This window comes from Pimephales promelas, chromosome 22 (assembly GCF_988280905.1).
Source record: "Pimephales promelas chromosome 22, fPimPro1.hap1.1, whole genome shotgun sequence".
NCBI lineage: Eukaryota > Metazoa > Chordata > Actinopteri > Cypriniformes > Leuciscidae > Pimephales > Pimephales promelas.
In genome coordinates, this window is record NC_142790.1 from 10022859 (window position 1) to 10035691 (window position 12833).

The window sequence follows — 12833 nt, forward strand, 5'->3', positions numbered from 1 at the left end:
CTGTCAAATTCAATTTGATCCATTTAATCTTATCTTTACAAATAAAAACAAATGTTAAAAAAGGACATTATCAAGGCTAGGCGGTCAATAGGTCATAAAACTAACTGTCAAATTCATTTGATGCCTTTTGATCTTATCTCGCTTACACAGATGGCTCTCTTTTTATCTCATTTTTGATACTTTTTATCTCATTTTTGATACTTTTTATCTCATTTTGAAACTTTTTATCACCTCTTATCTCCTTTGCTCTAGATTCAACCCTTTCATCCTATGCCAAAAGGGGCGTGAGAAAGGGGCGGGAAGGGGCGGGAAGGGGCGGGTCACCTGTCAATCAATCATCTTTTTGACATAAAGTGAATCCTATTACTACTTAGATCTATTTAAATGCTTAAGTTTGTTTTCATATAATAATATAATATGTGCACAAATTGAAGCATTTAAACTGATATATTATATCACTTCAATACAATTCGTTTTTTTATATTATATTATATTAGGCCTCTTTTGTATTATATTATGAGCCTAAATAAATAATCTAACAAAGCTATTGTTTAGGTTGAATTAGGCCTATATTTTATTATATTTTAAGGCTAAATAAAGAACCTCACAAGGGTATGGTTTAGGGCTCATTGCCATTAAAAAGTTTGAAACCCCTTGCTAAAGAAAATATTGGAAATTCATAAGAAACAAACAATCATTTAACTTTGATGGTTTAATGCTTCCTGTACACAATTCATTGACTGTACAAAAACACTTTATGGGTTTCCCAAACCATCTCAGTGTAACAGCTTTTTTTTTTCTTACTATATTCTTTTATTGTAAACAATTGAACTGTCCTGCAAAAAATGTAAATAATTTAAATAATTTTTCATAGTGTTTATTGGTAAAGACTGTACAGTTAACAGCACTGGAAAAAAATATCAGATAACCTAAAATGTGCTTCATTTAGTGACTTCTTAAAGGTGGAATACCTAAGATTTTTGCATTCAAATATCCCAAAATCACAAGGCTAGTGTTATATATTTAGTTATGATGATAACTCACAATATTCTAAATGTTTCAAACAATGTTTAAATCGCGAGAAAATTGAGATTTTAACCAAGGAAACGGGGCGTATGAGCAGGGGTGAGCTGGGAGTCGCCAGTCAATCGCGTCATATCTGCTTACCGCTTACCCTGGACAAATGCGGTAGTTGTGCGTTAGAGTCTATCAAGCAACAAACGTCAGCTTGTTTCGCGGATTTGTTATGGAATGGAGCACAATTATTCTTTTCATTTATTCTCGGAATGTGAACTGTTGGCTGTAAAGGGGGTCACACACCGGACGAGAAGCGTCGCGCCACGTTTAGGACAACTCCACAGTAACGTTATCGAACACCGGACGCGCACTTTCTCATCAGTGTATGGCCAGCAATATTGTTATGTTTAATGACATGAAATGAAGATAATGTCTGTTCTATGTTATGATTGTACTGTACAATTAAATACAATCGTTGCTGAGTTTGCATTCTGAAAACTTTACCTCAGAGCATCCGTTCACTGAATGAATTGAGAATCTCACCTGAAAAATCTAATAATAACATCAGCAATTGTCATTCAAGCAGCTGATTTCTGTAAATGACTGCAAAACTAAATGCATATTGCAGCATAGGGCGAAGTCAGGATCCATTAGCAACGATTTGAGACAAAAATAATTAAAATTTTATATAAAACTATGTAAATGGCGCTCTGTGGCGCAGCAGGATTTTGAACACGGTCCTGAGGCGTTGTTGCTGGGCGCCGCGGACAGACGCCGAATGGCGCTGCCGGTATGTGTAACGTTACACTTATTGATATTAATGTTTTTGAATTTTAAAGATGTGGCGCGACGCGGCGCTGCAGCTTCTCGTCCGGTGTGCGACCCCCTTAACGTTAATTTTGTGAAACTGTAGCTGTGGTTGAATACTTACACGACATGAAAAGATGTGCCAAATGTACATTAAATTGATTTTTTATTTTTATAAAGTTACCAAGGAGGACCAGCCACGTCAACTCCTTGCAAGAGACCTGCCCCTTCAAACCCTCTCCACCATAGCTTCGTCCAGTGACTCGTACAGTAACTAATTTACTTTTAAACCTGACTTGCGGTTATTTCAGTTTAATGAAAAACAAGCATTTCATTAAACGCAACGTTTATAGAAATCGAACTTTACCTCATCCATGACAACTAATTTTCGATTCCCATCTGACTGATTTATCCACGGTGGAGTTGAAAACAACAGTTCCCATCATTCCGCGTTCCTCCACGTCGTCATCAAGCAAAGCCGTTGTTGTTTTTTTGAATGTAGCGCCCTCTAGCGGCATCTAAATCTTGTATTGCAGCTTTAACTAACTGCTTGTTTTCACAAATATAATTTAATACCAATAAGTTACATCAAGGGTCAAATAAAATATAAATGGCATATTCAAGTTAAAAGTTAAAACTGAATGTTGAAACCATTGTGTTTCTACGTGCTGTACAGGTATTTTTGCTCAGGTGGCGAAAAATGTGAGCCAAATATAAAATATTTCAGCAAAAAAAATCTCAGCAAGTAAAAAATTAAAGGGAATTGAACTGTGTTCACAATCATAGGTCCTGTCCCAAATGGCTCACTTCATATGTATTTCCTGTCTTGTGTACTTATATCATGTGTCCGTTAAATACATGACGTCTGTAGGGCGTCTCATTTTTCATTTTAGGTTTCAGAAGGTTACTCACGCATACTTTGTGGTTTATATATGCCCTCGATGCGCACTTTTGCACCCACACTGTCGAAAAGAACTGTGGTGTCAAGCTTGCATCAGTCAAAGCAGGGTTACGTTTTGCATGTCGTGCACAATAACCCTCAAGGCACCATGGTGGCAGTGCCACTGGCTTATATATATATATATATATATATAGCTGTGAGCAGCGATGAGGGCCAAAGCCGGTGGCATCACAACCCCGGTGCCTTTAGATAACTAAAGGCACCGCGATTGCGGTGCCACCGGCTTGGGCTGCAATCGCTGCTCGCAGCTATATTTATTATTATTATTCTGTAACCTTTTTGGCACTTTTGGAGCCCTTAATATGCTCGAAAACTCTTGAAACTTTGCACACGGGTCAGAACCCGCGGCCATCAGAGCCGGGCTGAAGCTGGTACCCGGGCGTGGCAGGGCGGCTCGTCAGCGCCCCCTGGAACGGGGTCCGAACGCTTGGTCCATAACTCAAACACGCTTGTATGTAATAATATGAAACTCGGTACACACGAAGATCTCATCGTTTCATCTATACCTCACACTCTTACTTTTTACCCCAGCCCAACAGGAAGTCGGCTATTGAGGTTTGTTTGTAAAACGCACGCAATGGAATGTGAAATACTCCTCCTAGAGCTTTGGTCCAAATTCGACGAAACTCAGTCAGCGTGAAGTTTGCGAGGGGATTTTTGATATCTCTTACGGTTTGGCCGTGGCGAGGAAACGAAACTATGGCGAGAAACGTGAAACAGGAAGTGTGTCATAACTTCAGCATACACTAACTGATCTTGATGAAACTTCAGCAGTGTGTTCGCTGTAAGAGAACGATCACATGGATGTGACTATTGTGAGTCAAAGTTATAGCGCCACCAACTGGCAGCAGGAAGTGTGTCACTTTCAAAATGCTTTGAAATCACCCTCTTATTTTAACCCGATTTGCTTCAGTCTTCATCTGTATAATGTAAACATACGGCAGATGTAGACCTGTGAATGGATTCTTGATATCTTTGAAACTGTTGCGGTGGCAACGCATCAAACTTTACCATTCTTTTAGGATGCTTTTGAGACTCTTAGCATGCTTGAAATTGCATGAAACTCGACAGACACATCACATTTATTAGCCAGTAGACATGTGCAAAGTTTCAGAAACGGGCGTGGTGAGGGCTCAGTAGCGCCACCTTTTGACAAAAGTAGGGTTGTTAGTTTTATCTAGAGTTACAAAAATCAGTATGTATATTGTACTCCTCGAGCCGGGGACTCCTCGAACTTTCTAATTGACACAAGTTCGACTCCTCGAACTTTCTAATTGACACTCATTAGCTAGGACCCACAGAAAGTCAGATACAGTGGTGTGAATAAGTTTGGACACCCATGCTAAAGTTGCCTAAAAAGAGGAATAAAAAATCATCTTTTGGATATTGATCTTAATGTCTTAATTAGAAAAATGAGGAAAACTCCAACCTTTAAGCACACAAATTTTCTTTGTGAATGAATAATGTATCATAAATAAATAAATGTTTTTCCTTAAAATACAGGGTGCATAAGTCAGGACACCCCTATGTTAAATTCCCATATAGTCAGGCAGATTTTTATTTTTAAAAGCCAGTTATTTCATGGATCCAGGATAATATGCATTCTGATAAAGTTCCCTTGGCCTTTGGAATTAAAATATCCCCACATCATCACACCATTCACCATGCCTTGAGATTGGCATGGTTTTACTTCAGTTAGCCTAATAGCTGGTTTGATTTGCATTGAAAGATGATCTTATGGAAAGTACCCCATGCCAATCTCTAGGTGTGGTGGAAGGTGTGTGATGACGTGGGTCTATTTTAATTCCAAAGGCCAAGGGAACTTTATCAGGATGCATATTATCCTGGATCCATGAAATAACTGGCTTTTAAAAATAAAAATCTGCCTGACTCTATGGGAATTTAACATAGGGGTGTCCTGACTTATGCACCCTGTATTTTAAGGAAAAACATTTATTTATTTATGATACATTATTCATTCACAAAGAAAATTTGTGTCCTTAAAGGTTGGAGTTTTCCTCATTTTTCTAATTAAGGCATTAAGATCAATATCCAAAAGATGATTTTTTCCCCTCTTTTTAGGCAACTTTAGCATGGGTGTCCAAACTTATTCACACCACTGTATGTTTGTTTGAATGTGGTCATGCTCTCTCTGAGCCTACGTCTCTGTCTCGGTCTCTGTCTTTGCCTGTCTGTGTGTGTGTTTGTGTGTGTGTTTGTAGGGGGAGGGGGCTTAACCATTTCACTGCTGTGTGTCTGGCCTACAGAAAAATAAAATATATTTCTTAAGCCTGGTATGTTTTAAATAAGTTTTTATTTTAATTTTTTGTAAGTAAAGGCATAATATAACCAGTTTAATTGTAGTGCATTGACAATAGTTTTATATAATTAGTTTATTAATTAAATTAACTTGGTCCATAAACTTGATCTGAAAATTTGGTCCATAAATCAAACACACTTACATGTAATAATATGAAACTCGGTACACTTATAGATCACATCAGGCCAAACAACTTTCGTGCTCTAAGTTTTACACTAACGGCACTTCAGCTGACGACATGGAGTCTGATAACCCCCCAAAACGTCCTGCCTCCAGCACAACACAGACTCCAACACAAACTCCACATAAATATAAAAAACAAAAAAAGTTTAATCTGCTCAAGCTCGTCAGGCAAAACGTGAATCTGATCGACTCCGGACGAAAACATGGATCAACATAGTAAACTCAAGTGAAATAGCAAGGTAAACTACATGAAACATGACATGAATACAAAATAATGTTCCAGGATAACATTAGTATAACATTTAGTATGTAACTTATTTTATTTACTAGATCTACTGACTAAAGTCGTCATCCCACTACCATATTGTTTATACACATTTCCAGACAAGTTCAGTACAGTATTGTTACTTCCTAGGATCTTACTGATACACTGAAACTGTTCAGTTTAGTTCACTAACCGTTTTCGTTATATTATACATTCACCTATGTTGACATTGCTGATTGTGAAAGATACACGAATAGTTAGAGAAATGGCTTATGCTATATAACATCACATGTCGGCTAAATGCAGTTTATTGTAACATTATGTTCATGCCCAGGTGAAAAATAAATATGTTAAGTATATTCAATCTTAGCATACTTGAGCATACTTAAAGCCAGACTAATCATCAGTATACTTCAAGTTTGTTAATGATTATTTAACTTGAAGCATGCTATTTTGGAACAACTAATTTTGTACTTAATATATTTTAGTTGTAATTTAATTGTAGAAAAGCACAATTTGAAGTGTACTTGGTGTACTTTTACGTGCTAAAGTGGAACCACTTCATGTATACTTTGTATACTTGAAGTATATGGCTGTATGTACTAATATACATGCTTGATTAATAAGCATTAAGTGTAGCATATCTGTGTTAGAAGTACATTTAAAATGCACTTTGTCTTACAAATATACAAGCATTATACTTTTAAAATATTCGTATTGTGATGATAGTATGCTCAGTTCTACTTTGGGTTCATTCAAATTAGTAAGAAAGTACACTTTTTAGCTACTTATCAATATCTGTTATTACTCTGCTAGGCTACTTTTTGGTTAGCATGCAGGCTACCAGTATACTGAAGGCTGAATTAAATAAGGGACTACTCAACACACTTTCCAGGTGAAAAAAGTACTTTATTGGTCAATAAATACAGTATATTCACATTTTCAATAGTACATTGCCAATACTTACACAGAATTGTACTTTGTGAATATATTACACGTTTTATACTAACATTATGCTGATAACAATTTTCACAATAAAACTTTACTCACTTGAAAAAGAAAGTACACTTTCTAGTAACTCATTATGAAAAAAATTAGGACAGAACATTGTTTTAATTCAGTGTCACAGCATTCCAGTATTACAAGATAACGGACAGAAGAAGTCGCAAACCTCTGGTTGAATTTAACTTAAGTGGCCAGACATCCGCATTAGAATTGCGTTTTCTTTCCAATTTCAATTTTTCTTATAGCAGCTGTCTGAAAAACAACAAATATTAATATGAAAAAAGAGAGTTATACTGTATATGATAAGGTTGTCAAGCTTGAACTACTATAAACACCAATCAACACACACTACCATTATTGGTCAGCTCAAGACAAAGTAACTTTGCTCATAACATGTATTTTTTCCCCAAAACTTTTCAAAGAAAGATCATTGACATAATGACACCAATTTTTTCAAGAAATCAGAAATAAATACACAGCTTCATTTTGCAAATAAAAATAATGTTAATGCAATGTTGTACATGTTATAATGACTAATTAGTTTTTTTTTGCAGATGCATTGGACAATGTTTTATATTTATTTGTATAAGACAAACAAATGTATCCACATAAATTTTAAAAAGATTTATTAAGATAAAAAATCTAAATAGTGATCTGTTTATTTGCAAAAAACTAAAACTTACCAGTAACTTCTATTAGGCAGCATCTTCATCTCTTTGAGTCTGCTTCGACATCACTTGAAAAGCTTGGCTGATTGGTCAAATTGAATGTAGCTGAACTGAAAAAGACGTGCTGTTAGACTGTGTGTCAAAAATACTACTGCCAAAGACAAGTAACGTTAATGTAATACAAATCTTACCTAGAATCACAACATAATGAGGTTCCAAATGTCACACGACGCCATGCAAACTTGAAGAAGCTGGGTAAAATCAACACTATGTCCTCTCAAAACGCTACGTTTTAAAAAGTTAATCACAAAAAAATATCATCTAATCCATATGAAATGCGTGGTTTCTTCCTAATCCTCTAAAGACATGTTCAAATATAGACCTCTAAATCTAATCACAGTCAAGTAACATTTACGCACATCAGAATATTGTCTGACAAACGGAGGCTCTGAGAGTGAGGTCAAATTCCTTTCAGGCGGTGCGAGGCGAGCTCATTATCATAAGAACCAATCACAACCATTCAACGGCTCTGGAACCAATCAGGACTCACGTGTAAGTAGTATGCTAGTGTTTGAATTTAAACAAGTACAAACTTTTTTATCATCTCTGGAAAATGTATCTGATCAAATTTAAATAATATGATGTTGAAATCCTTGTGGGAATTTAAACGTAGCATGCAGTGGACAACATCATTTTAAGAAGCCCTTTACAAGTAAAATTGAACATCAAAAATTTTAGGTATGCTTATTGCAATGCTTAATATAGTTGACAAATGTTTCTAATACATTACAAGTTGGTACATTGTGTATGTATATATATATATATATATATATATATTAAAATGATAAATGCATACATTTTTTTAAATATATTGCAGTAAGCATACATGTTTATAAAGTTCATATATTTTAAACCCACTAAAAGTTTAATAATTTTGCTATGTTCTTACACAAAGTACTCCAAAAATGTATTTTTAAGTAAGAGCAACATAAGTATTTTTTCTTTGAATGCTCTAAAACTTCACTAAAATTATGTTTGTGTTTAGCATATTTCTTAAAAATATAATTAAGCATGTATTTATTACCAATGTACTTCTAGTGCATTTGTTAGAAATATGTTAAAAGTATACTTGTGTTGAGCATATTTCTTAAAAGTCTAACAAAGCATATATTTGCAATGTACTTATACTGCACTTTTTAGAAATATGTTAAAAGCATGCTTGTTTTCAATATACTTTTAGAAAATATACTTAAGTACAATTATTTTAAAGTGTGTTTAAAGTTGTATTGTGAAAATAGGTAAAAAGCATGATGCTAATATACTTTTAATGTATTTAAATACAGTACATTTTTTGTTAGTATATTTGCAATGTACTATTGAAAAATGGAATAAATTTCAAATACCATAAAGTATACTTTTTTTCACTAGGGTGGTATGAGCACAGAGCATTAGTTCAACGTCAAGCTGATAAAAGTAGGCTATTATTGTACCTGCAGTGGGAGTTTACATTAGTTTTCAGCATGTGTGATAATTTCGCCGTTGCGTTGAAAGTCTCCGTGTGGCTGGTAGTGAATGATTGCTCACTCTTGAGATTGAGCACGAGCAGAGCGCTCTTGTTGCATTCTGAAACATCACCGCTAGAGGTTGCTAAAAATCACATACAGCACCTTTAAAAACTGTATAGGCTATAGGAAATCAAAAGCTATATATATATATATATATATATATATATATATATATATATAGCAGCATTCTAACAGTAGCTTATTATTATTATAATTAGTATTATTATTATTTATTTTATTTATTTATTTATTCTTTTTACAGAACTGCTTTTGAAATTACGATTGGTATTATTATACAGATATAAAGTCGTTCTGTTGGATACTATTTGTTCCTTAGTGTAAAACGGAAATGCATGGTAATTTTATTTTATAAATTTAAGCAAAAAACTAAATGGTGTAACAAGTTTTAGAACAAGACAAATCTCTTTCCATAATATAAAATTTAACTACTTTAGTCTGATGACAGTAGTCATCTTAAAGTTCGAACCGTAAGTTCTACCACTATGTTCACTCAAATGAGCGAGAAAACATTTTGTCGTTAGCCTATTGTGAGTATAGGTTCATTTTTACATGAAAAAAGGTGCTTAGGGTTAAGGCTAAATGTCAAGAAGAGTTCATTAATTCCTCAACAGATAACTACTTTCTAGACCTTTTACAGTTTTAAAAAATGATTTTATTTGGGAATCCCCCACCGGCAAATCGCACTTTGCTTAGTTATGCTTTTAAAAATTCTTTCTGCATGGAACCCCATTAAGTTTTCTTTTCTTTTTTCTTTTTCTTTTTTTTAACAGAACTGCTTTTGAAGATGTAAATTCAGTCAATCTGTTGGATGAGTTTTGTTGCTTAGTGTAAAATGAAAATGCATGGTAATTTTATAAATAAGCATGTTTATTCGGGATTTGAAACAGTGTCATCAAAATGATTGAAACCTAAGTTATACCTCTCGACCACAACTTTTCTCACTGAGAAATGCCCAGAAGGTTGATTGTTCAGCAGTCAGTGTGCGCGCGCATGCGAGAGAAGCGCACTTCAATCTTCCCATTCCTTAATAGTTTAGCGTCATTGATTGCACCCAATTTATTTTCTATTTTAAGAAAATAGCCTATTTTAACTTTTGAAGTTTGTTTTTTTCTATTTAAAATGTAGGCTACTTTTACATAATTACGTTTTGCTTTCGCTAAATGTCTTTTTGCGCTCCTGGTGGTCATTTCGCGAATGACTTTGAAATGCGACTGATTTATTTTTGCCGCGGCGGTAATAGACATTCTGGTTGTCCACCTACTGTATATAAATATGAATAATAAAAGCAGCAAATCATCTTCATCTTCAATAACAGCTCTTGTGGTGGTTCAAGCCCCGCCTCATTCTGAGTGGCCACACTCACAATGGCTGTGAAGTACTGCATGAGAAACTCTACCCTGAGATCAGTGTCCCATCCTTCAGTTGGAGGAACCGCAACAACCCCAGCTTCATCCTGGTAATTAAAGCATGCGTTTTAATTTTGTTCATCATGTCACTTCAAAGCTGTAGGTCTAATTTTCTAGAGATGATCACATTGCACTGACCACATAATGGTTATGTTGATGTAACCCCAGTATGGTAGCAGCCAATAAAAAAGAATGAATAATTAATCAGTCATTTCATTTCATCTGTCAGAGCATGACCATATCAACACACATTGGCAGTGCAAATTTAAACACCTGCTAGACCAGATAGAAAAGAAAAAATCTTTCAAATCGGGCAATATGGCTCTATATCAGTATGATGGTGATTAACTACATTCAGGTGACTGAATGTACTGCTGCTGCATGGTTAAAAAATTCTTTGTAGCCTTTATTTATTAGCTCACGGGGTGCGTCGACGCGCAACCACAACCACGTAATTTTTTGTATTATACTGTGTAATTTTCCTGCATATAAAATAAATAAAAAACAGTAGCTGCAATAAAAAAACGGAACATGTTGATACAATGTGAATAACTGTATATAATAGCACGTTTGAACTGCCGTCACAGTGTTTTACTGATGAATGCAAGGTCATCAGATTTCACACAACCTAAAAGGTGATGTAATATAATTTGTTAAATAAAAGCTGCAAGAGAAAAATACTTTAATAGTTTCAGGAATTATAGCCCCAACATATTAGGAACTTTAACTGATATTTAACTAAATGTTTTGTATATTCTGTCACTTCCTGTAGGGAATATTCTCCAGGTCCAACTTCAGGTTGTCAAAGTGTTTTTTGCCTGATGAGAGGAGTGTGTTAGCGCTTTACTGCATCAGCTGTCTGATCATTGCACTGATAACACTCATCCATCTACAGATGTTCAGAAGATCACTGGACTTGATAAATAGCTTTTTAGCAAAGTACAAGACTTTGTAACATGCACAAGAAAGTTTTGTGACAATGAATTGTATCAGAAGAATGTTCACACATGTTGCAATGTTGAGTATCAATGAGTTTCCTGGTTTGCATGTGCAAAGTGTCGTTTCTTTCTAATTTAAAATGTAAAATATTTTTTTTGATGCACAAACTGTGAAGTATTTTTTTGTTGTTGTTGTTTCTACTTTGAAGAGTTTTGACAGTATGACTTCAGTTTGGACCAAACCATAGTCAACTAAGCAGAAGTCTATGTGGACAACACTGTGGTAAATATTTCATATTCACACAAAAAAATGCATTCAATGACCACATCTCCAAAAATCCATGAACACTTTTGTCATTCATACTCTACCACCTGTAAAATACTTTACATTTGCACCAAATGCTGCAAATGTAAAGTAGCTTTAACTGATATTTGACTGCTTTCCAAACTATTAAAAACACATTAAAGTATTCTGTATAAAAAAATAACATTTGTGCATTTCTACAGTAATTATATTGAAATGTATAGCATAACATTTACAATAAGACGGTGTGATGGCTAAGGCCACACCTGAATGAACATTTGCATTGGTTCTAGTTTATTTTTATTTTATTTTTTTATGTAAAAATGTATATTTTTATTTGATTTAAGGAATTAATGTTCTCTGTTTTGGTCTATTTATGAATTTCTTTGTAAGTAATTTGTCTGCTTAAATATAATTTACCCAGACCCTGGAATTGGAGAAGTTACATTGTGTCTGCAGTGGTTTAAACATCAAGGAGTAACAAAATTTACTACCATTTATTTCTAGAGTGCACGCTAGAGTAAATAAAACCACAACCAAAATATGGGTTTAGAGTTTTATTTAAGTTTGTTACATGTTTATCTTACCCTTGGTTTCGCCGGGATCCATGAGTGCAGCATGGAACGGTTTCCTGGTGTCCTTTATATATCTCATGGGGGAATCATGGGAAATGTAGTTTTCTGGACAATATGGGTTGGGGTTGTGTGTTAATTCACATGTGTTTAAAGGAGGTGTTTTATGTATGAATGTGTAAGTGTATTTTCTTTATTGCTTTATGGTAAATGTTATTCTTATGTTCATTTGTGTCTTTGTATTGCTGTATATATTTTCCCCTTTTATTTTTGATGTAATAGAATGAGAAGTCTTGTGATTACCCCTGTAATTATCCAAATGGTTTGGTCTGGGTTGCTAAAAGAGCTTCAATGTCTGTGGCTGGGTAAGTTCTGGTGTGGGATCGCTGATGAAACATCTTAGACCCAGAACTCAGTAATGTGCTGTTGTTGCCTCATTTATTAGTTTGTTTGTTTGTCTTGGTTTTTTTTCCCTTTATTTTTGTACAATGTCTGGTCAGCACTCAATTGTTACCATCAATAAAATGACACTTTGATGACTCCATGAATGTCTCCTGAAAATTTAATGGAAAGAACCTGACAAGATGGTGGCAGTGGTGGTTTTCTGTCCAGGAGGAGACTGTCTGTAGAGAGTCAAGTGCGGAAAGGATGGCGCCTAAGAGAGTACGTGCTGTTGTTCCTACTGACGTCGAGAGCGCACCAGAGGAGGGTGAGAGGCTGATGGAGGATGCGACAGATGGGGCTGAAGAGGAGTCGGAAGGGGATGTACTGGAGCTGAAGCGGATGTTTCAATGGTTCATG

General features: G+C 35.0%; 1 protein-coding gene and 1 long non-coding RNA gene across 4 annotated transcripts in view; one reads left to right on the forward strand and one right to left on the reverse strand.

Annotated features, from left to right (window-relative positions):
- mppe1 (metallophosphoesterase 1) overlaps positions 1–12833 on the forward strand; it is a 106991-nt gene that overhangs the window by 76940 nt on the left and 17218 nt on the right. For 2 of the 3 annotated variants that reach the window (XM_089125827.1, XM_089125825.1), the window contains 2 exons: positions 10128–10268; positions 10991–12576. In XM_089125827.1, the coding sequence (XP_088981953.1) occupies positions 10128–10268; positions 10991–11173 (324 nt within the window). In that variant the 3' untranslated portion in view covers positions 11174–12576. Of the gene's footprint in view, positions 1–10127; positions 10269–10990; positions 12577–12833 lie in introns of those variants that run through there. The other variant, XM_089125826.1, reaches the window with a different exon arrangement.
- On the reverse strand, positions 6609–7782 carry LOC148969535 (uncharacterized). The gene is made up of 3 exons (XR_016149345.1): positions 7418–7782; positions 7242–7336; positions 6609–6810 (listed from the first exon to the last, which is right to left on the reverse strand). It is a non-coding gene; the product is annotated as an uncharacterized LOC148969535 (long non-coding RNA).